The sequence below is a fragment of the Mauremys mutica genome, chromosome 4 (genome assembly GCF_020497125.1).
Source record: "Mauremys mutica isolate MM-2020 ecotype Southern chromosome 4, ASM2049712v1, whole genome shotgun sequence".
In the NCBI taxonomy this organism is placed as follows: Eukaryota; Metazoa; Chordata; order Testudines; family Geoemydidae; genus Mauremys; species Mauremys mutica.
The window spans coordinates 160,695,743-160,722,289 of NC_059075.1; the positions used below are offsets into that span (position 1 = coordinate 160,695,743).

The following is a 26,547-nucleotide window of genomic DNA, read 5'->3' on the forward strand; positions in this document are numbered from 1 at the left end:
TTTATCCACAATGCGACAGCTTCAACAGGAGAGACTGAGGCCATATCTACACTACTGGCTAAATCGGGGCTACTGGGATAGATGAAATGGTGTTGATTGAGCAGGTCTGGAGAAGACATGCTAAATCGATGGGAGAGTTCTCATCTGTTGAAGTCTCTATTCAGCTCCTTCAGAGACTATGTTCCATCTTTCTCAGGAATGGGCTACACAAATGCTATCGGATGATGTATGTTACACTCCTTCAGTTACGTAACTCTCCCGGTGACATAGCACAGTGTGGACACCACTGTAAGTCAGACTAACTTAGTCAACGTTAAATAGGGTAACTGAGATCAACTTACAGCAGGGGCGTAGACCGGTCCTGAGAACGATGCAGGAGAGAACAGAGCCCAGTCATCAGGGTACTGTCTTGCAATGTGGGAGACCCACTTTCAAATTGCTTCCTGCATTTCCAGAAAGCATCCCAGCCCCTGAGAGATGTCCTATTCCATTCTGGGTTCCTCTCAATCTCTCCTTTCAAACTTGTTCTACTGTGGATAAATAATTCAATAGCCATTGGAACAGAGACGTGAAATTGAGCATCTCACACTCTAGATGGAGCCCCTAGCCTCCAGCCTATTGAATCATTCTCTCTTTCTACACCTCTGATGCTTCCCGTGATTTGTACACTGATCTAAGTTGGTCCCTGCAAACCTTTTTGGAATACAAACAAATTAATAATAATAATGAACAATACAACCATGGGCTCTCCAAAATTACATTGCAATGGGCTGGGAATTGAATCCACTTGTTTCCACACCCCATCACTAAACCAGTACAGAGTTAAACAGATTCAGGAATTGGTTAGGAGTTTATTCATTGCTTTCCTCAGGGCATCCTTCACCTCCGTGTTCCTCAGGCTGTAGATGAGGGGGTTCAACATGGGGATCACCACCGTGTAAAACACTGTTGCCACTTTATCTGTGTCCATGGAATATCTGGAGGTGGGACGTAAATACATGAAGAGGAGGGTGCCAAAATACAGGACCACAGCAGTCAAGTGGAAAGAGCAGGTGGAGAAGGATTTGCGCCGGCTCTCGGCAGAGCGGATCTGCAGGATGGTGGAGATGATATAGACATAGGAGAGGAGGACAGTCACAAAACTGCCTACTGTAATGCAGCTTGTGAAAGCAAAGATCACAATCTCATTGATGCGGGTGTCAGAGCAGGAGAGCGCCAGCAGTGGGGGGATGTCACAGAAGAAATGATTGATGATGTTGGAGCTGCAGAATGACAGCCGAAATATAAAAAAAGTGTTTATCATTGAATCCACCAGCCCCACAGCATACACCAAAGCCACCAGCTGGTTGCAAAGCTGCCTGGACATGGTGACCGTATAGAGCAGCGGGTTACATATGGCCACATAACGGTCATACGCCATCAGGGCCAGCAAGAGACACTCAACATCTGTAAAAACAACAGAGAGATTCATTTGCACAGCGCAGGCAGTGTAAGAAATGCTTTTCCTCTCAGCTAAGAAATTCAGCAGCATCTTAGGGGAAATTATCGAGGAATAGCAGAGGTCACAGAAAGACAAATTACTGAGGAAAAAGTACATGGGGGTGTAGAGTCGTGGGTCAATCGTGATTAACAAGACCATCCCCCCATTCCCCACCAGGGTGATAACATAAATCAGAAGGAACACCATAAACAGGGGGACCTGCAGCTCCGGACGATCTGTCAGTCCTGAGAGAATGAACTCAGTCACCTCCGAGTGATTTCCCTTTTCCATCTCCTCTGAACACAGATCAGGCAGCTGCAGAAATCTGGGAAGGTGGATGGTGCGGTAAACCTAACCCTTCACTGTAATGAAGTAAGTGAAGATAGATGGAGATCAATTTCTAAATGGACATCAGTATCTGCTCAGGGAAGTGCTTAATCCACAGAGCCAGATGTTCACCGCTGCTCATTTCCGGTGTTCGATAAAATGCACACACTGTGCAAATACAATGACACACAGGTTAATCATGCCCCACACACAAACACTCCTGTTCACTAATCCAAACTGAAAACAGTGATTTGTGACTCTGCTCTGAGAGAATCAGTCTGAAGAGATTTTTCTCTTAGCTAAAGAAGGGGTGAGAGTAAAGAATGTCAATCTTTCTACCCTCTTTGAGCAAGGGGAGCTCTCTGGCTTGGCATGTCATTTTGGGGTAAAGTTGCTTACTCTGCTACTTAAGCTTTTGGGCCTTTACTTTAGCCTGTATGAAAACCCAGAGACATTCAGGAAAGCATTGGTTTCTGTGACTATGTAATTGCCTACTTTTTCCACCCAAGGAGGTCGCTCCTTTAGCTGAAGGGGTAGGAGTTGGGGCTGAGGCTTTCAGTGCTGGAGGTCTTGAATTCAATACCTGCTGATCACCATGGTGTCTGTATGTGTGTCTGTGACTGTGATGCTGGACAATCGCACGCACCTGCTGAGAAGAGAGAGAAAGATGTGGTGGTGTTTCCCCATCGTCAGAAACTGCCAATTTGGAGCATTTGGGAAGTTTTATAGTGAGATTTGTGATCTATGGGACATGATTCCTGAAGCAACTGGGAATACCTGAGCTCAGAGAGACACAACACCTAATTAATGTGCTCAGTGAACCAAAGCCACCTTGGTGTAACTCATGCCCTGGGGATTAATTTGACCCACTCTTTCCTACTGTTATTAAATGCTGCAATTTCTACCAGAATTACAGAGTATGAAGTTAGGGGTAGATTTCATCCTGCTCTTTTCAGTGCAAGATGGGTACTGCATAGAGATGATCCACCAAAGTGATTTGTTTGTGGAGACTGAAAGCTTTTGCATGAAAACTTAACATTTTGGCTTGGAAATACCACGCGGTTGCATCAGATACTACACACCACCAATCTCTTCCATGGGCCAGGCTCCCAGGCTGGACTACATCCCCCCATGATGCATGATGGTCTCTCCTCTTGCTGAACTACCCTGGAATATCACACAATCGTCCCACAGCCATGGTTTGGGGAGGAGGGATGTTTGGCCTTTTTTATGGAAATTTTCAACCAGCCGTAACAACAACTTTGGAATGAAAGGAACAGAAAGTTAGATGCAGCTGAAACGTACTAATTGTTTCGGAATCACCTCATTGTCCTGACCTAATAGGTGAAATGTAAAACCCATAAGACATGTAAGAGTACTCCAAATTATCTATCTATCTATCTATCTATCTATCTATCTATCTATCTATCTATCTATCACACACAAATCACCATGATATTCTATGTCCTTCCCAGATTCTCTAGGTTCTCTTGCTAGGTTACTCCCAAAGTAGGAAGGATAGGTTCACACATTCTGCTCGATGGAGACCACATTATGACCAGAGGAGTTCAGGAGGAGACAGCAGCCTTCTGCCCTCCATTGTTTATTTGGTGATTCTCTGTTAAGCTGGAAATGACTAATGTTCCTTCTATTTTTTTAGATCCATGTGCAGATTGAATGTTGTTATGTGCAGCACCAATATTGAGGTCATTTGTGCATACTAAATCTAGATATAATATATATTTTTGAAAGTTCATAGGTATGGAGGAAGAAGAAGAAAGACTCTTAAACAAAGGGATAATTAACAACGTGCACTGCTTAAGATGCTTATTTAATATGAAATCAAATAAAAAGAAAATTAACACTGCCCTTGGAATACATGTATTTTATCATCCTTTCTAACAACTCAAGCTAGTAAACACAGCAAAATATGGTGTACTGAAAACAGCTATATAAATAAAACAAAGTCATCATGGTCATTAAATGAAAGCATAAAAAATATGCACCAGAGGCCCAATTAAATAACCTACTCCTACCACAGACCACTAAATCTTCAGGGAAAGCTGATCTTGAAAAATGAAGCATCTGCCAAAACACACTACGGACTTTTGCAGTTCACAAAACTATCCCGCTTGCATGCATATTATCTGCACACACTGCTCAGCTTTAAGATACAAAATAAATTCATGAGTCAACTAGAAATGCTCTCACCCCAAATATTAATACAATATTTTCTGATACTGGAAAGGAGAGCAAAAGGCATTCCCGTGGGATTATACAATTTCTCTGGAATGTCAACTCTTAATTTGATTAATACTTCACACACAGAGAACAGTAAAAATAAGTAATAAAGCAACACAGATAGCAAAACAAAGCCACACACAAACAAGTGACAACACTGAAAATATGAAGGGAAGTAAAACATCAAGTGGTTGGTGGTGGGTATTTTAAATGAGTGTTTAGGGCCCATGCAGTGCAAGTGCAACAGAGCCCTGTAGAAACAGGCAAAGTTATCCTGATTTCACATACGGTGTGTCACCAAGTTAAAAACTTGGAGTAGACTGACTCATTACTTTTTTACATGTTCTGCAGGACAATAACACATAGATCCCTCGCGGATGTCCATCACTGTAGCGCCATTGAACTCCTGGCTGGTTAAAGGGAACTGCAGCACCATGGACAGCTCAGAACTGGCAAGGACTGTGGACTGATCTTCACTGGGATGGCGGGGGGTCGATGTAAGATTTGTCCCCTGTTCTAGGTCCCTTTGCAAGGCCTTTTTCATGAACTGTCTGGGATGTAGAGGTAGAGCCATACTTCACAGGGACCAGACCCGAAGTTACACAAGATTCCAATCCATGTTAATTCCTGCTGGGTTCCCTCCGCAGCTTGGTCCCCAGGTTATGTACCAATTGGGAGCAAGTTAAACACACTATGAGCCATTGCTGTGTGTTTCTTTGGAAGTGGGTGGGATTCGAGTGAAGACTTTCATGGCAATAGAATACTTTCATTTTCCCTTAGACTTTAAAGGGTGTTACTATACAATCTAGAGGTTGTTCCCATGGAAATTGTTCTGATTATGCTGCTGAGTACATAAGGGTATGGGTGTGGCTACACCTGTTTGGTTTGCTTCACAGACAGTAGTTCTCTCACATTCTATGTTTCATATGTTTGAATAGCTGATTTTTTTTTGTCTAGTATTTCGGAGAGTGTAGCTTGTGGTGGGGGTGGAATTGTTTGTGGATTTTTTGTTTTGTTTTTTGTTAGCCCTTTAACCCCAAGATGCACAAAGGGCCTTGAAGTTGAAAGGCTCCATAACCCGTTCTACTCATAATCAGGGGCATGTGTGGGGATTTAAATGTGACTATGTTGGGGGGGACATTTTAAACACTGCCTCCCCCACACCTGATGCCCCCAGGACCTGCTGCCCCCCTGCTTAGCTCCCGCTACCTCCATGGGATCCTCACCCATCCCCCCAGCACCCCACTGCCTCCACTCCGCATTGTTCCGGGCTCTGAACCCTTACGGAGGCTGCAGGCGACAAAGGGACAGGGCTCAGCAGGCTTCCCGGCCCCCTCCTAGAAGAACTCCGCTGGCAGCCCATCTTCCCTGTTCTAGGTGCCATCTAGTGGGGCTCAGCGGGAGTGCTAGCTGGACTGCCGTTCCCAGGCACATCTCCAGCCATGGTCAGCCCAACTCCCACCCTGGCAGAAAGGGGAGAGGAGGGGCTTGGGAGAGGCAATCTTGGGGCAGGGGCCGGTTCAGAAGCTGCAGGCAGTGGCAGAGATTCTGAGGGGCCCATGCCCCTGCTTGTCCCCCTTTGTGCACTCCCCTGGTCATCATCATCACTTGACGCAGTGACCAAGACACAAAATGTAGCTAGAAGAGGATGAAACTTTCCATGAATAGTTTTAGCCACTTTTCTTTTGGCCAGGAATTGGGCGCCATGTCGGAGGAGGAGACGGTAAAATGATCAGGAGCGACTCTTGAAAATGGGGGGAGGGACACTGACGGAAAAGTGAGTAGGCCTGCATGGGCCACTGTGAAAAAAGGGCACATGACCCAGTTCACCCCTCCCACACGTCGCTGCTGAAAGCAGTGGTATTGAAATGATTCATTCAACCCAAAATGAATATTTTTTGCTTTGTCAACTTTTTCAATTCATCGATATTTTTGGCAGTTTTTAGTTCGGATGAAGCAGAATTTGTTTTTCCAGCAAACTGATAGCAGGTCCAGCTCTATCCATGTCCCATTCACAGTGCCCTGAGCTATAATGTTCCCTGAATCCCTGCTCTTCAGAGTCTAGAATATTTTCCAGTAGACCTAAAAGCAAGAACTCACAGTAAACATGGTGATGTGGTGTAAATATGTTGTGTGGGATGTGACTTTTTTTTTCCTGTTTATTTCTCTTTTACAAAAAATGCTGCCCCGCCTCCCCACCCCCAGGTGCCATTTTGGTATTCAGTTCACTGTCCCAGAGGTTTCAGAGTGGTAGCCGTGTTAGTCTATATCAGTAAAAACAACGAGGAGTCCTTGAGGCACCTTAGAGACTAACAAATTTATTTGGGCATAAGCTTTTGTGGGCTATAACCCACTTCATCAGATGCATGGAGTGGAAAATACAGTAAGCAGGTTTAAATATACAGCACATAAAAAGATGGGAGTTGCCTTACCGAGTGGGGGAGCCAGTGCTAACGAGGCCAATTCAATTAGGGTGGATGTGGCCCATTCCCAATAGTTGACAAGAAAGTGTGAATATCAACAGAGGGAAAATTACTTTTTGTGGTGCTAACGAGGCCAATTCAATCAAGGTGGATATGGCAGTTGACAAGAAAGTGTGAATATCAATAGAGGGAAAATTATTTTTGTAGTGACCCAGCCACTCCCAGTCTTTATTGATGCCTAATTTGATGGTTTCCAGTTTGCAAATTATTTCCAGTTCTGCAGTTTCTTGTTGAAGTCTGTTTTTGAAGTTTTCTTGTTGAAGAATTGCAACTTTTAAGTTTGTTATTGAGTGTCAAGGGAGATTGAAGTGTTCTCCTACTGGTTTTTGAATGTTACAATTCTTGATGTCTGATTTGTGTCCATTTATTCTTTTGCATAGACACTGTCCGGTTTGGCCAATGTACATGCCAGAGGGGCATTGCTGGCAGTGTCTACAAACAGTGTGCTCTCATAGAAACTTTACATTTCCTCTTACTTGTGTTCTGAGTGAAAGCCTCTTTCCATGCTTGGTGCATGGACAACAAGCCAGGTGACAATCTTGATGACCGATTTTGACCACACAGAACACATGAAGGACAGCAGAGAACCAGCACGATGTGTGAACTTCCCTTTGGTTCAGCCACAGAAATCCTGCACTCCACACTTGCAACTGCATAATGAAACCAACTCCATGGCAAAGGAGAAGGAGCTGGATTAGGTGTCCTATTTCTCTCCCAACACAGACAATTGCGTACTTGCAAAGCACATCACATATATTTGTATCTTTATACATGTGAAAGGGGTATCTTTGTAACCCTAACAACCCCTCAGTGCCCACTGGCAAAGAGCTCAATGTCATGTTAAGCAACTGCTGTCAGCCCCAACAAACTCACTACACCTAGTGTGTTGCTGTGATGGTATTTATCTATAAAGAACATTGTGTAAGGCATCAAATGAAAACTTATATCATCCTGATCTTCATAAAAGCTATGGATATGTACTAACAATATGCTCAAACAATGAAACCAGGCAGGGCTGGTAAACAAGTTTGTCCGAGACAAAGCCCTGGTCTACATTGTGTGTGTGGGGTGGCGGGTCAATTGAAGTTATGAAACTTCAGCTACATGAATAACGTAGCTGAAGTCGATGTACTTAGATCAACTTATCGTGGTGTCTTCACCGCAGTGAGTCAACTGCTGCCGCTCTCCCGTTGACTCTGCCTGCGCCTCTTGCGGCCCTGGAGTACAGGAGTCAATGGGAGAGCGCTCAGGGATCAATTTATCATGCCGTGACTGGATGCGATAAATCGATCTCTCCTGGATCAATTGCTGCCCGCCGATCCGGCGGGTAGTGTAGACATACCCAAAGAAATGTTGGTTTGCCTTGTGATGCTGACAGATCACATGCCAGCTCGTGCCAAAGCTGAACAATGACAAATACAAAGCTGGAACCAGTCTGGCTCTCCTGTGTGTTTGTATTGTTAAAATAGGCATTAGAATTATAGGAATGTGTTTAGAGTTTAGATGCTGTGACATGCTTGTAAGTTTCTGCCATCATTCATCTCACTTATAGTACCTCTGTCACATGTATGTTACTAGGTTATATTTAAGTGCTTGTAACAGGAAATCACCAGACAACAGAAAAGAATTAACAAGTGTGATATACCAGTTTCTAACACGTATCAGGGGGTAGCCGTGTTAGTCTGTGTCCACAAAAACAACCAGGAGTCTGGTGGCACCTTAAAGATTAACAGATTTGTTAGGATAAACTTATGCCCTAATAAATCTGTTAGTCTTTAAGATGCCATCGGCCTCCTAGTTTCTAACAGGAGATGCTATCTTCTGTCCAACAAAGGAGACCCATCAACATCTGCAAACCATTGTGGAACATCAAAGGACAACAGACTTCATTGACGGCTCCCTCCCACTCTCTGAAGAAGAGATGTGCAAGTGAATTGTTCCCAACCACTTCATTTGCAACTTGAAGCAGAAAAAGGAATAATAATTAAAAAAAAAACACACAAAAATCCCTAAAAAGCAAGTACTGTCTTATCTTGTTCTTGGACTCTGAGGGGCAAAGATTACCAAGCATCAGATCCTCAATGTTTGGCCTGGTTTAGCCCGGAAAGATACATGCGGCTTGCTTATTATAGAAGCTTCTATTACCTTTTGAAACCTGATTAACTCATCTGTGTGTAGGTTTACCAGATTTAACCTTGTAAATAACTCTCATTTCTTTTTTCCTAATTAATAAATCTTTAGATAGTTTCTTATAGGATTGACTACAAGTGTCTTCAGTGTGAAATCTAAGGTGCAATTGACCTGGGGTAAGCCACTGGTCCTTTAGGACTGGGAGAAATATTAAGATTGCTGAGATCTTTGGTGTAAGAAACCATCTATCACAAAAGTAACCTTACATGCGTGGCAAGATAGATAAAGTACCCAAGAAGACTGTCTTTGACTCCACGTTAAGGTTGTTATAATGCCCGAGGAGTTTACACTTGCAAATCAGTAGGTGAAATCTAAGCCTAGAACTCACAACCAATTTGGGGTTTGCGCCCTGGTTATTAATAGTCTGCCCTTGGGTTGGTATTTACACTTTTGAGCCACTCCTGGACATCTGGTCATATCTGTCTGCCTAGGTCTCCAGTGTAAATGGAACAGGAGAGACCAAAGATAATGTGAATTATATTTGCATTTGAAATCAGCTAGAAAAGCTCATCAATAAAAGGGTGAGAAAATCCGCATAGACAGCAAGGTATCCATACACCAGCAGGGCAGAGGAACTCTGGAGGCACAAGAATGTATTTCAAAGCATACTGGACTATAAGAAGAAGGGGAAAAGACATTTTGTGCTTCATCACTGAGGGGACAAAGAGGTCCTTGAAAAGTGGATCCCTAGCCATGTGGGTTGGTGCCACAGAGAGGTGCCTTTAAGTGAGAAACAGTCTCTGGGCAGGTCTACGCTATGGGGAAAAGTTGAGCTAAGCTACGCAATTTGAGTTATGTTAGTAGTGTAACTCAAGTTGACGTAGTTTAGATCTACTTACTGCGGGGTCCACACCAGGCTGGATCAAGGGGAGAAACTCTCCCATTGATTCCCTTTACTCTTCTCATTCTGGTGGAGAATCAGAGTCTAAAGGAGTGCATTTGGCATGGACTGCTGGTGAATCGATCGCTGCAGCGTCGACCCACCTAATAGTGGAGATAAGCCCTCAGATAAGGATTGCAGCCTATTGAGTTTTGGTCAGTAGAAAATGCATTGTACTTTTTCTTTCATTTTCTGTTTCTATTATCTTTGCTTAAACCTCTGCTCTTTTTTAGTAGAGGTATTCTTGGTTTTACTGTCAGTTCATCTCAGTGTAATATATTAAAGCACAAATCCTCACCTGATCTAGCAGCCTGGTGTATATACTATCTCTCTGGAGACAGTGGACTCAGTCATTTCTGTGAGAGCCCAGGGATAGGGGATGGATACTGCTGGGGAACACGTTTCAAGGAACTTTCAGGACTGGAGTGCAACTGAGGTGACCTGCGAGGCAAAGTAAAGGCTGGCTGAGCCTTGGATGGAGAGTAGTTGGGAGGATGCAGGAGAGGGTTAACAAACTGGCGAGTCAGAGAGCTGACACATAATTTAGCCCCTGCAAGTCCCTTGCTCACTGATGCACGGGAGAGACAGAGTGACTCACAATCTTGAATTCCCCAAGGAAGTGTCACAACCTTCTTGAACCTTTCTGGGGCTGCCAGATATTGTTGGAACACAATAAAAGAAAAGAAAAACCAATACAAATAATTCACAGTGATAACAAGCATGATGAGGAATGAGACTGCAGTGGAGAGGGAACTGAGTTCTTCTGCTTCCACCTCCCAATCAGTAACTCAGTATGGAGTAAACAGGCTCAAGAGAAGGTTAGCAATTTGTGTATCACTTTCCACTGGGCATCTTTCACCTCCTTGTTCCTCAGGCTGTAGATGAGGGGGTTCAGCATGGGGATCACCACCGTGTAGAACACAGAGGCTATTTTGTCAGTGTCCAGGGAGCGACTGGTGGTGGGTCGGAAATACATGAAGAGGAGGGAGCCATGGAACATGGCCACGGCCGTTAGGTGGGAGGTGCAAGTGGAGAAGGCTTTGCGCCTACCCTCGGCGGAGTGGATCCGCAGGATGGTGATGATGATATAGGCGTAGGAGAGGAGAATGATCACAATGCTGCTCACCACCACGCAGCCAATCAAGGCAAATTTCAAAATATCGTTGACGCGTGTATCGGAGCAGGAGAGCGACAATACCGGTGGAAAATCACAGAAGAAATGATTGATGACATTGGAGCTGCAGAACGATAAACGCAAAGTAAAAATGGTGTGTACCATTGTGTCCAGCAAGCCCACAGCATACACCCCAGCCACCAGCTGATGACAGAGCCATCTGGACATGGTGACCGTATAGAGCAGCGGGTTACAGATGGCCACATAACGGTCATACGCCATCACAGACAGCAGGAGGCAATCGACGTGACCAAAAGTACCAAAGAGATACATTTGCACAGCGCAGGCATTGTACGAAATCCTTTTGCTTTCGGCTAAGAAGTCCAGCAGCATCTTAGGGGAAATTATCGAGGAAAGGCAGAGGTCACAGAAAGACAAATTACCGAGGAAAAAGTACATGGGGGTGTGGAGATGGGAGTCAATCTGGATTAACACGATCATCCCCAGATTCCCTACCAGGGTGACAATATAGATCATTAGGAACAGCACAAAGAGAGGGACCTGAAACTCCGGACGATCTGTCAGCCCCAAGAGAATGAATTCTGTCACCGTTGAGCGATTTCCCTTTTCCATCTCCTCAGAACCAAGATCAGGGAGCTGGGATGATGTGGGCAGGCAGACGGCTCAGGAATTCTATCCCTTCCCTATAAGGAGAGGAAGTAAAGAAATGATGGAGGTTAGTTTCTTAGGGGACTCGCCTGCTGAATCAAGAAAAGGCCTTAGTCCATTGACCCAGATGCTCAGAGCTGATCATTCCAGTTATCTGATAAAATGGAGACAGCATAAATATAAGAACAGATGGGTTAACTATGCCCCAAACATGGGCATTGCTGGTCTCTAAGCACAGCAGCGAATAGTGACTTTTGACTACTGCATGAGAATGTCTGACAGAAACTCTCACCCCTTGTTTTCAGCTAATCGGAGCTCTTCCCAATTCATACAAGGTGAGCTCTGTCCTCTGGCATTTCAGTTCTGGGTTACTTAGTGTGACCCAGTTACTTAGGATGATAATTCAGCCTGTTCAGAAAATGAAAATCAGCTTTGCATTTGTTTGTATCCCAGAGTCATAATATAATGCACACACACACGCACCTGTAAACTGCTACTGTCTCCAAAAGATGAGTTTTTTTTCCCTTTAGCACAAGAAATAGAAAGTGATGCTTTCGCTTCCAAAGATCTTGGTTCAATCCTCGCTGATGACCGTAGTGTCTGAATTTGTATGCAAGCATGATTCAGTCCAACTGCATGTACCTGCAGAAGACAGAGAGATATGTCTTTGCTTCCCCGTCAAGAGAAGCTGCTACTCTGGAGAATTCAGGAGGTTTCACACCGTTCTTGGTGACCTGGGGGACCTGATCCCTGAAGCAATTGTGTTCACCAAGGTGCACAACACAATTAAAATGCACTGGATCAGCCAAAGCCACCCCGAATGTAACTCATACTCTGGGGTTTAATCTGTTGCACCCTTTGCTTTGTTTGTTATTAAATGGTCTCATTTCTGCAGTTACCCAGGGCAGAGCTAGGGGTATGTTTCATTCTGCTGCTTTCACTGGGAGCTGGGTGAAGAGCGGAGTGGGTGTGATGAATATCATGGGAGTGGGGAGGAAAGGAGATTGAGGGAGAAAATGGGATGTCAATGGAGTTACCCTAGTGTAAGATGTCCGTGTCTCCAAATCCCCTCTTGTCCTACGAAATGATCTTGTTGTCCTTCTTCCAACCTCAAGACTCTAATTACAGCAAACCCACCCTGGAATCGCTCCCCTCCCTTTGTGGTGGGAGAGAATTTGCTGACCCCCACACGCTCTGCTGAATAATATTAACCAGCAACATCTCCTTTATTTATTTATTTTTAATTCTCCCTTCGCTCCTCTCCCTTTCACATCTCCCCGTCTCTTTTCCCTAAGTCTTTCCATGGTATGATTTCCATTCTCCCTTCCTTCTCTCTCAGGGCTAGATTGTCACAGTCCTTCCTCAGCTAGGGAGAATAAGGCCTCTCCCCTTGCCCCTTGCTCAGTGCTGCTCAAATAATGGATTCTGGCCATGATGGAGACAGCAGGGACTGCTCACCCAATACACCCCTCTGGGAGCAAGCAGGTGGGGAGGATGACAAGGAGTGGGAGGAACCCCGGCTCCAGCCCCTTAGTCACCAGCTAGAGAGTAGCTGACTGCATGCACTCTGCCTGGCGGGTTAGGGAGTAGGCTGCTCCAGGATGATTAGTTATTCCTCCCCCCATGAAGCATGACAGAAACTGTGACTCCTCGTCTCCTTGGGTGGTGCAGCTACCTACTGACCCATACTCAGGGCAAATTGTAAGGTTACAATCTAGCATTGCATCTCCTTCCATTCATCCCCTTTCCCATGTTCCTACCCCTCTCTCTTTCTCTAACTTGTTCATCCTCAGTCTTCTCCTATCAGCTCCTTCACACTGCCCCCTACTCCTCCTCTACCCCTGGTTCTCAGACCATTTCCACCTCCTCCTGTAGCTCTCACTAATCAGAGCTGGTGCCCTTTGGGATAGGGAATCTCTCTTGTCCAATAACATAAGTTTTATAGAATCATAGAATCTCAGGGTTGGAAGGGACCTCAGAAAGTATCTAGTCCAACCCCCTGCTTAAAGCAGGACCAACACCAACTAAATCATCCCATCCAGGGCTTTGTCAAGCCAGACCTTAAAAACCTCTAAGAATGGAGATTCCACCACCTTAATAACCCAGTCCAGTGCTTCACCACCCTCCTAGTGAAATAGTTTTTCCTAATATCCAACCTAGACCTCCCCCACTGCAACTTGTGACGATTGCTCCTTGTTCTGTCATCTGCCACCACTGAGAACAGCTGAGTTCCATCCTTGTTGGAACCCCTCTTTGGGTAGTTGAAGGCTGCTATCAAATCCCCCCTCACTCTTCTCTCCTGCAGACTAAATAACCCCAGTTCCCTCAGCCTTTCTTCATAAGTCAAGAGCTTTAGTCAGCAGCTTCAGTGTCCAGAGCTTTAGTCTTGTGACGTGACTCAGTTATAACACGGCAGCTCAAGTGCACTGCAAAGTTGAATTCTCTTCCTACAGATTCCACAACTTGGTTATTTCTGTAATACAGATGGGCCTTTGCTGCACATTCACTCCCAGGGAGACTGTCCTAGCAGCAGCCCCTTGTCCCTGGTCAAGCTAAGGAAGACAGCATGTGCATTATTGATTTAGTTGGTGCTGGTCCTGCTTTGAGCAGAGGATTAGACTAAATGACCTCCTGAGGTCTCTTCCAACCTTAATATTCTATGATTATCCCCCTGCCTTCTAGTGATGTCACACAGCATGGCAAGGCTCTGTCAGAACCTAGATTCATAGATTTCCAGGCCAGATGGGACCATTGTGATCATCTAGCCTGACTATCTGTACAATGCAGGCCAGAGAATTGCCCCCAAATCATTCCTAGAGCAGATTTAAAAAAAACCCTCCCATCTTGATTTTAAAATTGTCATCGACTCTTGGTAAATTGTTCCAGTGGTTAATTACCTTCACTGTTAAAAATGTGTGCCTTATTTTCAGTCTGAACTTGTCAATGGTACGGCATGTCTTTAGAGAAGTCCTGTTACAGTGAATGAATGTCTCATGGTGGAAAGAGAAATAAGTCCCTCAGCCATTTATGAATGTGGGGTAGGGGGTGAGCGTGGAATTCGGGAAAGCTCTGTCTCTTGTACTCTCATAGAGACAGACACCCTCCTTTCCACTGGGAGATGTTACATTACACTTCATATGATTTTCCAGGATGAGCCAAATCCTTCCTCCTTTTCCGGCCCCCGTGCACCAGGCTGATAGCACGAAGGAGGCACAAAGACAACCCAGTCACCAAGTTGAGGAGTCCCTTTGCCATGGGTGAGTTGCTGGGTAACGTAGAGTAGGGGTAGCCATATCTGCACCATTAGCCCTAGCCCGTCACCAGTTTAGGGGTGTGGCCAGAGAAAAGAGGGTGTGGCCAGAAAGCCCTTGTGCTCTGTTGAGCCTGGCCCAGCACACTACAGCCTCATCCCAGAGCAACAGTATTTAAATACACAAACCAACCCACCCTAACGGAATTATATTAATTATTGTTGCAACGAGCAAGAATTCTATTCAGTTTTATATTTTCCCCACTAGGTGGCAATAGCACCACTAGGGATCCCCAGCTGTTGAGGGGCTGTTGATCCACCGCGACTCAGGGCTGCTCCGAGGCGGCCCTAAGTTGTAACGGGAAGGCTGAACTGAGCCAAAGGCTGGCCCCAGGACTGGGGGCCACCAAGGTGCCCAGCTGAAGCCTGATCCCTATTAATTTAGCAGACATAAGAAAAAAATAGCATTAAATAACAGCCCTGCTCGTGTCACATCCACCTCCCCACCCACACAAGCTCTTAGGGCTCATGCCAGCAAACCACTTTCGCAGATGCTTAGCTGGGCTAACATGAGGAGCTTTACGGAAACCAAGAGGCTGATGGATGAGCTTCAAATTAACCACACGTGTGCTTGCAGCATCAGGTCCTTAGTGAGCTACAAGAGCGAATAGAAAATCACCAGCCAGTCATAAAACCGTCTACGAGCAGCAGATGTAAGTGATCAATCAATGCCACCAAAGAATTGCAGCTCTTTGCAAGGCTTCACTCGGGGGCTTGGTACGTGGAAGCCTGCCACAGAGCACACTGGTCGAGAGCACACCCAGGTCCAGCCAGCTGCTTGTGACCTCACTCACAATGGTGACATAGGAAGAAGAACACGGGAGTGGAGGGAGTGGTCGATCTTGGCAGGTGTTCGTCTAACCTCTTATTTCATCCCTTGTCACTCCCTTGACTTCAGAGGTGTTGCTCCTGACCTCGAGCAGGATAAGGGATATCAGAATCAGGCTGTACAGTGGGGTCTGCCTGAGAAAGCTTAACTCAGGGATCTTACCGGCACTAGGAAATTTACTACCTGCCAGGTGCAATGCAGACTGGGCACCGCTGCACCGCTGCTGCCAGTCAAGGCCGAGATGCCCATGGGTTTCCACCGCATTCTGTGTAATTAAACACGCTGGCAACGATTTTCAAATTAGAGCATTTGGATGTCTCCCTTTTGGGGTATGGCACGTGAGAATGCCCTCACAGGGCCTGGGACAGTGCTCAAGCATGTTCTGAAAACCAGTCCTTTTAGGCCAAAAAAAAAGAAGAGGAGTCCTTGTGGCACCTTAGAGACTAATAAATTTATTTGAGCATAAGCTTTCGTGGGCTTTTATGGCTGAGCACCCCATAAATTTAAGGCACTAGTCACTCTTTACACTCTTGGTCTCCAGGCTGTGCAGTGTATGGCCTGGTTTCAGATAGGCCGTAATACCACTTTTAATAACATGACTACAGCAACATGGCAAAGTATTAACAGTGTCTAGAAGGTGCTATCGCCACCTAGTGGGAAAAATGTCAAACTGAAAAGAATTCTTGCTCTATTACCATATTAGGGTTGAGTTTGTTTGCTTGCCTACACAAGTCCTGTTTTTCTGGTATGAGCCTGTATGCACAGGGTGACCAGCTGTCCCATTTTTAAAGGGACAGTCTCATCTGAGGGGACTTTTTCTCATATAGGCGCCCATTACCCTCCACCCCTGTCCTGTTTTTTCACAGTTGCTATCTGGTAACCCTATGCATTCAGGAAGTGTTGTACATAGTGTAAGTATGCTGTAAACTACAAAAAGTCAGCACACAATGCTACTCAGTGAGTTGAACCTCAGCTTCAATGTTCTTCCCGCTGCAATCCTGAAGATAGTAAATTCCTGCACTCCGCACTCTTTCACCTCTAGGCGCAACAGTTCATAGACCGGCACCTCTGGGCTTTTTGCATCTGTTACGAATGTAAAAAAAAAATTGCTTGAGCCCCAGAACCTAATTGCTCAAACCCTGGCACCTCATTCATTACAAATTAAGTGCAGCCTGCACTAGTACTGTGTAATGTATTTTATTTCCTTCCTCCTGTATTACCCACCTTCCCTTGTCCCCCAAGGGGAAGAAACCCCATTTGCTCTATTAGGTTTATGTTAAGAAGGCAGAAAAACTGTGATTTTTATTGAGAGGATTTTTAAAATATTTTATTTGGGATAAAACAATGATCTTTACAATTAGGCCCCATCGTATGAAAAGGACAAGAAGAAAATATGAGTTGTTCAAAGGAGCATAACAACATAAATGCTCATATCCATCAAATACACTATTATCATGTAGCCCAGCAGTGCCTGGCAGGCTCATGGTGCTGAATGCTATACCAGCACCTGGTGGAGACAAGTCCTGCCCCAAAAAGCTTGCTGTTTAAATAGACAAGACAAAAGAAGCAGTATCACCTCTGCTTTACAGATGAAGAACTGAGGTCCGAAGAGGCGGAGTCATTTGACCAAGCCTGTGGAGGGAACCTATGGTAGAGTTTGGAGCTGGATTCAGGTCACCTGAATCCTGAACTAATGTTTTAGCTACAGACGCATCCCTGTCAAGCGTGGTGCTACTAACACTGTAGCAGAGCTTTGTGGGACACTATGCTTCTTGAGTCAGTCTCCCCGTCACTTGCAGCTAATAAAGATCCCATGGTACAAGGGGTGACACTAGCATTCGGGAATGTTATTTACAGGACATTGATCAAATTCCATCCCTGGCCAATATATTCTACCTCAGTAACATCCCCCTCCTCATTTCAATCAGAGCTGCTAGGTCTAGCTTTAAAAAAGTGCCTTCTGGTTTTGGATGCCTCCATGTTTGACTGTGCAACCTTAAACATATGAGCACAGAGAACCTGCTCAGTCCCATCTTTTGCAAGGTGCTATCATCAGGGATGCTGCCTGCCTCCCATCCCTGCCCGTTATTCTGAGACATGTTAATGTAGAGAGGATGAAAAATAATTTCTCGACATCACTCTCCCCAAGGCGTTCTTCACGTCGTTGTTCCTCAGGCTGTAGATGAGTGGGTTCAGCATGGGGATCACCACTGTGTAGAACACGGAGGCTATTTTGTCAGTGTCCAGGGAGTAGCTAGAACTGGGCCGGGTGTACATGAAAAGAAGAGTCCCATGGAAGATGGTGATACACAGGAGGTGGGAGGCGCAGGTGCTGAAGGCTTTTTGTTTCCCCTCGGCCGAGCGGGTCTGCATGATCGTGATGAGGATGTAGAGGTAGGAGACCAGGATCAAGAGAGTGGTGCTAATCTCCACCAAGCTCATAATGATGAAGAGCAGGAGCTCATTGAGCCATGTGTCAGAGCAGGAGAGCGCTAACAGTGCGGGGATGTCACAGAAGAAATGATTGATGACATTGGAGCTGCAGAAAGACAACCGAAAGGCAAAATGGGTATGAACTAGTGAATCCACCAAACCTATTGTGTATGCCCCAGCTACCAGGCTGACACATAGCTGCCTGGACATGGTGATATTGTAAAGCAATGGCTTGCAGATGGCCACACAACGGTCATAGGCCATCGCAGCCAGAAGGAAGCACTCCGCATCCACGAAAGAACCAAACACATAAGACTGTGCCGCACACCCAGCAAAGGAAATGGCCTTGTTCTCTCTTAAGAAGTTCAGCAACATCTTGGGAGCAATGGCAGAAGAGTAGCAGAGGTCACAGAAGGACAAGTGACTGAGGAAGAAGTACATGGGGGTGTGAAGCTGGGGGTCAATCTTGATTAACACAATCATCCCAAGATTGCCCAGCAGGGTGATGGTATAGATCATTAGGAACACCATGAAGAGGACAACCTGCAGCTGTGGACTGTCCATGAATCCCACAAGGATGAACTCGTGGACCACGGTGCTTCTGTTTCCTCGATCCATGTCAACAGCGTGTCTGTTCTCTCTGCTGCTGAGATGAGACAGAAAGCAAATGGTGAAGCTCAGTGGGTGTGAGACACAGTCATTGAAATGAACTTTCACTAAACAAGAGATACAAATGCAAATGACTTTGGTTTTATTCTGAATCAGAATAAAAGGCAGCATATGATTTTTTTTCACTCAATGGAAAGTTCCAAAAAATATTGATTTGGAAATGTGGAAATGGTTCATTTTGACACTTTCAAACAGAATGTAATATTTTGACATTCTCAGATCAATATGTTTTGTTTCATCTTGGTTTCACATCAGTCTCTGCCCTCCTGATCTGCCTCAGGTCTCCATTCTGCTCTATGGGCCAAATTCCAACTGGACCACATCTCCCATAATGCACCTGTGACACGCTGTACCCCTGTGTCCAGCCCTTTCAAAGGATTATGATACATTTTGTACAAAGTGTGCCTTGTGAGGTATCATTTGAAAGCTTATAATGTGCTCATCATTATGGTCATCTCCTATGATGCCCCATAGCAACTGAGGCAAACTCCGATTAACATTGAACTGACCTGAGACAAAATACTTCAATTCTGGTCAACAAACCCAAATATTTAGATTGTGTTCGGCCCAACCTAAAATGACATATTTCTTTTCCGTTTCCCCAGTGGAAAATCTAAAAAAATAGACAACATCACGATTATAATATTTTCATTATTGTTCTCTGGGTTTTTTTTAACTGCTCCTGCATATTGAGCAAGGGTCTTCCTTGAATGTTCCCCAACGATGTTCAAGTCATTTTCCTGGGCTTCCCACTTATTATATAATTTAGCCATGTAGATTAATAGTTCACCACTCCCCCACCCCTCCCCACCGTACTTTGTATTAATGCAATGAAATACATCTGACATCATGTTCCTCTAGCTGCTGGGAAGGGCTCCCCACCCCCACAGCTCTGCCTGTGGCACTCCATCCTGACTTGCAGCCCCCTACCACCCCAATCCTGAGTTTTACAACCCACAGCTCTGCCAACACCCTTCGATCCCAACCGGCAGGCCCTAGACCTGGGCTCCCCGCATACATAGTCTGCTCCGCTAATGCCCCTTAGTCCTGACCTGCAGCCCCACTGCTATGCCAGTCCTGGGTTCCCTGACCCACCTGCTCAGTTCTGCTGCTGCCCCTCAGTCCCAACCAGCAGCCCGTCCGCTAGCCCACACACACAGCTCTGCTGGTGTAGCCCACAGAATCTCTTTCTCTTCCACCCGATTCTGTTCCTAATGTTTACCATCAATTCCACTTCGGTGGCACACGTGAGTAAAACTCCAGGGCCTACATTTTCAGAAGCCTTCTCTCATTTCGGTGTCCAGAATGAGGAGTGCACATTTCCCCTGCTGTGTAGCCCTGATGGGCCAGATTCTCAGCGGATGTAAATCATCATAGCCCTATTGGCATCAAGAGAATTACAATGGTTCATCCCAGCTGGCCCATCCCAGTGATGAAGAGATTGACCAGAACAATCACCATGTGGGATAGTAAGAACAGGACAAAAAATACAAGCTGCTGAGAGTGGGAAAGTCCAAGGAGAACAAACTCCATCACCACCGTGTGGTTTCCCCTGATCCATGGCTTCAGTTCATGCCTTTTATAGAAAAGCTGGACGGGGAGGGGAGGGAGAGGAAGTTACAGTCACATCATGGCTGGTGAATCATGAAGTCCATTGTACAACATCAAGATTCACATATATAAATAAACAAGCAAAGACATTTATATAGTTGTGTGAATAACAGAAATGTTGGTTGTGTTGCCATTCCAAAAAAAATGGGGGGACCAAATTGTTTTGGGTTGAATCAACATTTTTTTTTTCTTTCAAAATTTTCAACAAGATGAAATTAGAAAAAAAAAATTAGAGGTCAAAGAAACATTTTGTTTGACCTGAAACAAACTGTTTGGCTTGATTTCAAGCATTTTTGATGTTTGTTTATTTTTTTAATACAAGTATAGGATGTTTTGAAATTAAATGTCATTTCAAAAAAAAAACTTGATTTTTGCGGAATTATTTTGAGAGTTTTTTTCTCACCAACACAATGCGGCAAAACTAACATGAATTTGTGAAACACTTTGATGTTGCTGAATCTGCATATTTTAGCTTGAAAAGTTTCAGCTGAAAAATTTCACCCTGCTCAATATTTATAGCACATTCGATATATTGTAGAGGGATCAATTTTGCCAGAGTATCACATAATAAGCAATGAGACTCCATGATGAATTGTGTTTGCTAAGGTTTCAGCTTCACCTGCAATCTGTCCACTAATTCATCCCTATTCAGCTGATTTTAATGTTCTAAACCTCTGAGCACTTTCCATATAAACATTTGTTTTGTGTGTGTGTTTGGTTTGTACCACCAGCTACAAAATGTTTCTTGCTCTTCTCTAAAATAACACTAATATCTATTTCTTGTATAGCATGTTTCATCACTAAATCTCAAAGTATTTTACAAAGGAGATAAGTATTGTCACTACCATTTTACATATGGGGAAACTGAAGTACAGAGAGGTGAAGTGACTTCACCAACATCACCCAGCATAACTGGGAGTTACATCATAGATATCTCCTGAGTCCCAGGCCAATCTACTACCTACTAGGCCAAAATGAGAAAATCCCTCTATCTTCTCCTCATTATCGCTTAACTATATTTTTCTGAATTTCAGGGCTGGTAACATTTAGACCAAAACTAAAGACAGCTCTAAGATTCAGCTACAAATGGGAATCCTTTAGCCCTGTGATGGAGCTGGAAATGTACCCTTTCCAGTGGCTTTCGTATTCCAGCACACAAGATATATAGTAAAATTACATCCATTGGAGCCTTTGCATCCAGTTTGTATGACTATCTCAAGGATAATGTGCTAGTTATTAGGCTCAGCAGCATTGATTTTGAGGGCACAGAAGAAGAACTCCCTCCATGGCAGGAACTCTCCGGGGAAAGTTCTCTGTCCTGTATTATGCAGGAGTTCCAGACTAGTAGGGTGACCAGACAGCAAGTGTGAAAAATTGGGACAGGGGTTGGGGTGGGGGGAATAGAAGAAAATGCCCCAAATATCAGGACTGTCCCTATAAAATAGGGACATCTGGTCACCCTACAGACTTGTCCATAATGGTCCCTTCTGGCCGTAAAATTTATGAGCACAGAATATGCAACAGAGCTCTGCTGTATGATAGGGAGCCCTGGCTGTGGGTAGGAGAATTGACTTTGTCCACTGGTTAAATCCCATTGCACTCCAGAATATTAAATAAACCTGCTGTTCGAAAGAAAAGCACCATTGGAAGCCCAAAACGTACATGAGCCCTAAACTTGATTTGTAGAAGTTAGAGGAACAAAAGAGATGCTATTTCAGCTCATGATCTTCCATCACACTGTGTCAGAGACGTGGGCGAGTCAGTCCTGTCACAAGATATCATGAATATTTAATTGTTAATTTTGGATAGAACTTTAAGAGGGGAGAAAAGGAAATTAAAAAAACAAGTGTCAGTAACACTAACTGTTATGTAACACATAGCTACTAGTCCATATCATGAAGGTGGTGTTGTTTCATTGGTGCTGGCTACATATTTGAGATATACTTTGTGTACTTGTGCATGTAATTTTACCTTTGAATTGGGAAGACCAGACTCTAGGGGAAGACAGCCTGAGGCAATGCGTCCAGGGGCTGGGACAATGACATGGAACTTGCCAGATCTGACGTCTGTTCTTGGCTTTACCACAGACCTGCTGTGTGACTCTGGGCAAATCACTTTGCTTCTGTTTCTTCTCCCACCCTTTGTCTCTCTTGTCTGTTTAGATGGTTTAGGGCAGGGACTGTCTCTTACTGTGGGTGTATTCCCTCTGGATTTCAGCTGCCTACTATGGATTTCTACAATGGAGCTCTAGGGAACCAGACTCAAACCCTCGGTTCATTTCAAATTGGCCATCAGAGAGGAATGATTTTCAGTGACTACAAAATGGGTTGTATTCAAACCAGCAGAGACCTAGGAGAGTGAGTCTCCATATGGGAAGTCCATGCACCTGCAGTCCAGAGAGTTTTCATATGCTGACGGTCAACCCCAGAGACTAAGGTCTGCAGAATCTGTTACACTGGTTGTGGGTTACTGATTCTTTCCCCCTCTAGCTCACCAATTGATATGGCAGTTCAGCGAGGGAGGTCTCACACCATTGCAAGGTGCTGGCTGTTCAGGGGCATGTGAGAAATGAGTTGGTGAGATCTCAGTACAGTTCCTTACTGGACAGGTGGCAAAAACCACCACCGTGATTGGCACTAGCTGTCCTGCTTGGTCTGTCAACCGAGGACAAGGTCTGAACGAATCGTGGCAACTGAAGTCCCCTCTCACAAATATTGTGTGTGTGGAAAGGTGGGGCAGTCTTTCATAGTCATACCTGAGACTCATTGTTGGGGCATTCTGTGTGTGTGTGTGTGTGTGTAGCGGGCACCTGTTCTGGTGATCATTGCGGAAGTCACTTCTCCAGCTCTGACAATCCACCATGTTTCACCAGCCTTAACTCATGGAAAATTCAGAGCAACCCACAAAACAACAAAGAGAGAAAGGAAAACACATTCATCAAAGGGGAAAATTTAATTAGACCAATCCAGCATTAGGGTCCCCATCCAGTCTAGCGTCCCTGAAGTGAATAACTCCCATTAACATCAATTGGCTTAGGGACAAACATCTAAATGTACCTTTAAATATCTGGCCCTTTGTGCTTTCATTTATCTGTGAGAGAAAGAAGAAGTAACTCAGACAATCTCCTAGGAACACAACTTAGACTATGGCCCTAGTGGAAGAGTAATGAGGCTTCAACTAAGTCTTGCATTTAGTGCAGGCTGATGGATGCCTCACAGACAGACAGACGAGACACAGGACACTTACATGGGATGCGTTGCCAATGCTTACCTGAGTGAGGTCTGGTTTACCCTCCGTTGCTTTCATCTGCTACGGAGAAAAAGTCCTTCAGTGTGAACAGCATCGGAAACCTGATTTAGAGAGAGTTGTTTAAACTCTGACATTGGCCTGTCAGCGCAGTGCTGTCTGCTGAGTAATAAACCTCAGGTTCATGCCCAGAAAAAAAATGTATTCTGTGGGTCCCTCTGTGCAGTCTGGAGGTCACTAATGACCCACTTAGGGATCTGGGGAGGATGTGAAGCCACCAGCTTTCAGTGAAATTTTAATACCCAAGGTCCCTCTGAGCTCAGAATGGAGCAATGGCTATTTCTGTCCTTGGTGGCAGAGCCTGATCTAATTGGGCAGCTTCTCGCCATCTCTCGGACCAATCCACTCTCTTATTCTGGCAGTCGTTCATCTCCCGGAGGAGGCAGCTGAAGCAGAAATAGGTAAAGTAAGTTACATAGAAAGTCATGCACCTGGGGATCGAACTCCGACACTGGCATCATTTGGAAAGCAATTAAACTTTCTATTTCATCAGCCTCCTCCTGGGAAACAAACTTTTGATAATGTGGGCCTATAGCTGAAAACTGGAATTAGGGCCACCATCTTTTAGTGAAATCCAAGGGAACATGGTCTCAGTAGTGTTAAAGGATTTCATTGAGGGTCTGTGATATCGTTACAAGGCATAAGAAAAGGAGGCAAAGGAAATTAGTTTTGGATCGAAAGACCTCTCATTTTGCAAGTTAATTGGGACAAATGCTGAGCAGGAGTTCGTTATCATGTTCACATAAACCTATTATACATTATTATTTGTATTAGTGCTGCTTCTCAAAAAATCCACCTCAGTTTACTCACCAGGGGAGTCTGGTCCATTGACTTCAATAGAGATACGTGGATTTACATAACCTGGTCCTGTTGACCTAAACGAAGCTATACTGATTTCTGCCAGCAGGATCCCAGGCCTTATAGAGCTGCAGAGACCAAGAAAATATAAGTATTTACCTAGACAATGGCTCCTGAGGCAGTATGGTCACTGTTCCTAGGTATTCCCAAAGCACCGAAACACTGTATGTCACAGGTTTATGGGTATTGAGCCCCAAACTCTAATCCCCAAATGTCACAGCCAAAATTCAAGGGTTTGATCCTCAACCAGGCTTTGGAGACCCTCAAGACAATAGTTCTGAGGAATGTTCCCCAGCTGCGGGTGAGCAGTGAATGTCCAGAGGAAGGAGAGATAACAGACTCTCACTCTTACCCATTTGACAAGAAATGAGAAAGACCTCATTTCTTCCACCCACCCCCATTTACCAGCCATGCAGAGTTGTGGAGAGGAGAAGGGGACCCAGTTTTGACATCCAAGAGATAGTTAGAGAATTCTCACAACCACTGTCTTTCCTAATGTGTTGAAAGAACCACCTGCTGTCATTGGCCAGACATGGAGGGGAGAGATATTCCCTGACTTCTTCTAGGATATATGAAGATATGGCTAGAGCAGGGTTATTAGTGACGTGGAAAGTGGAAAGAACAGAATGAGGGGCAGAGGAGGGGCTAATTCTGTGTATTGGGGAACCCCATCTCTGCCCTTCATTTCTTCATCACAACCCAAATTTCTGGAGCACAGGATCCGGTCTACCTCTGCATCTACTCTGTGCTCCCTGCTCATTGACTGGGAGGTCTCTGGCCCTGCCCCTCATTCCTGCTCCCATTTCCCTGAGGTCGGACAGAGATGGCTGAAGCATTGTTTTAGCACAGCTCCAAATCTGTGTTCATACGTTGGTTGGGAGACTATGATCTCGGCTATGTCACGAGTCTTATAGTTCTCCTGGTTAGGTCTCTATTGTTAGAGAAACATAAAGATGTGACCTAAATTGGTGCTGATCACAGAGGTCCTGTCTAGAATGATTTAACAATGGCCAATATCCATTGTGTGTGAACAGCCATTAGTTGTCTTCAGTTAAGGCCAGTGTCCAACAATATCAATGGAAATTGACCTTGTGGACTTCAGTGTTTTCGCGTTAATCCTTGGTATACAGGACTTAACCTTTGGATTTCTGCTCCACATGATATTGTGACAACTGTGAAACAGGGTCAGGGCCTGTGACAAAACTGGGTGTAGCGGAGTGGCTATCCGCTCCCGCCTGGTGGGGCTTTAAAACAGCCCTGGGAAGGGGCTTTTGGCTGAGCTGACTAGGGAAGTGGCTGCAGCTGGAGGCCACGCCCCAAACTGAACAGGGATTATAAGAAGGCAGGGAAGCCAGGAGCAGATAGTCTCTCTCTGTTGCTAGAGGGAGATGGGCCTGGCTGCTTAGGGCTTGAGACTAGATACCTGAGTGAAGCAGGGCTCGGGGACAGGCTGAGGAGCTAGGGAAGCTCCAGCCTGGAAAGCCCCAGGCTGCGGCCTAGCAAAGGGCCAAAGGTACTGGGAGTTGCAGAGGGCAGCCCAGGGGTAGGACAAAGCAGCAGGTCCAAACCCCTATTGCCTGTGATGAGTGGGCCGATGCTGCAGTCTGCCCCAGGGTGTGGGGCTAGACCATGACTGTCAGTGGCCACTACTGAGGCAAAGTGGGGATAGTAGGGTGGGGGTTCCCCTGGGAGGGGAAGACCCTATTATAGTAAAAGGGGCACCGGGTCCTGGGAGGGACACGGCGCCGATAGGAAAAAGGGGGATCACCGGCCTGCAGAGGGCGCTCCGCGCTGAAAAGAGCCAATTCCCCAGGAAAACCAGCAGGAGGCACCGCGGCGGTGAGTCAACCCGTTTACACTGGGGCAATGGCATTTCACTGCAGTACCAGTTCTCGAAGACACCCTGGCTGCACTGGATGATTAGAGTTTGGAGGAAATGCCTGGTGACATGGCCCCTGCTGCTTACAATCCAGGATGCCACTTGTATTCCACCCCACGTTTAGTATGAGACCCCCATTGGTGTGGAAGAAGAACCCAGAATCTTTGAGAAGTCTAGCAGTACCACTGGCGCTGTGACATCCTGCCTTGTACTCCAGCTCCTTGATACATTCATAGTGTAGCCCACTAGTCAAGGTGCATATCCAAAC

The 26,547-nt window shown here is 45.3% G+C and overlaps 3 protein-coding genes across 3 annotated transcripts; all 3 read right to left on the reverse strand.

Moving 5' to 3' along the window:
- Nucleotides 1-832: 832 nt before the first annotated feature.
- LOC123369573 (olfactory receptor 1038-like) lies at nucleotides 833-1,777 on the reverse strand. The gene has a single exon (XM_045015298.1). It carries the CDS (start codon nucleotides 1,769-1,771, stop codon nucleotides 833-835), a length of 939 nt encoding a protein of 312 aa, XP_044871233.1. The 5' UTR covers nucleotides 1,772-1,777.
- An 8,632-nt stretch (nucleotides 1,778-10,409) lies between these two features.
- On the reverse strand, nucleotides 10,410-11,348 carry LOC123369567 (olfactory receptor 1009-like). The gene has a single exon (XM_045015289.1). It carries the CDS (start codon nucleotides 11,346-11,348, stop codon nucleotides 10,410-10,412), a length of 939 nt encoding a protein of 312 aa, XP_044871224.1.
- A 6,275-nt stretch (nucleotides 11,349-17,623) lies between these two features.
- On the reverse strand, nucleotides 17,624-24,733 carry LOC123369561 (olfactory receptor 1019-like). Its single transcript, XM_045015279.1, has 2 exons — nucleotides 24,696-24,733; nucleotides 17,624-18,578 (listed from the first exon to the last, which is right to left on the reverse strand). The coding sequence occupies exon 2, from the start codon at nucleotides 18,572-18,574 to the stop codon at nucleotides 17,624-17,626; it is 951 nt and encodes a 316-aa protein (XP_044871214.1). The 5' UTR covers nucleotides 18,575-18,578; nucleotides 24,696-24,733.
- Nucleotides 24,734-26,547: the final 1,814 nt, after the last annotated feature.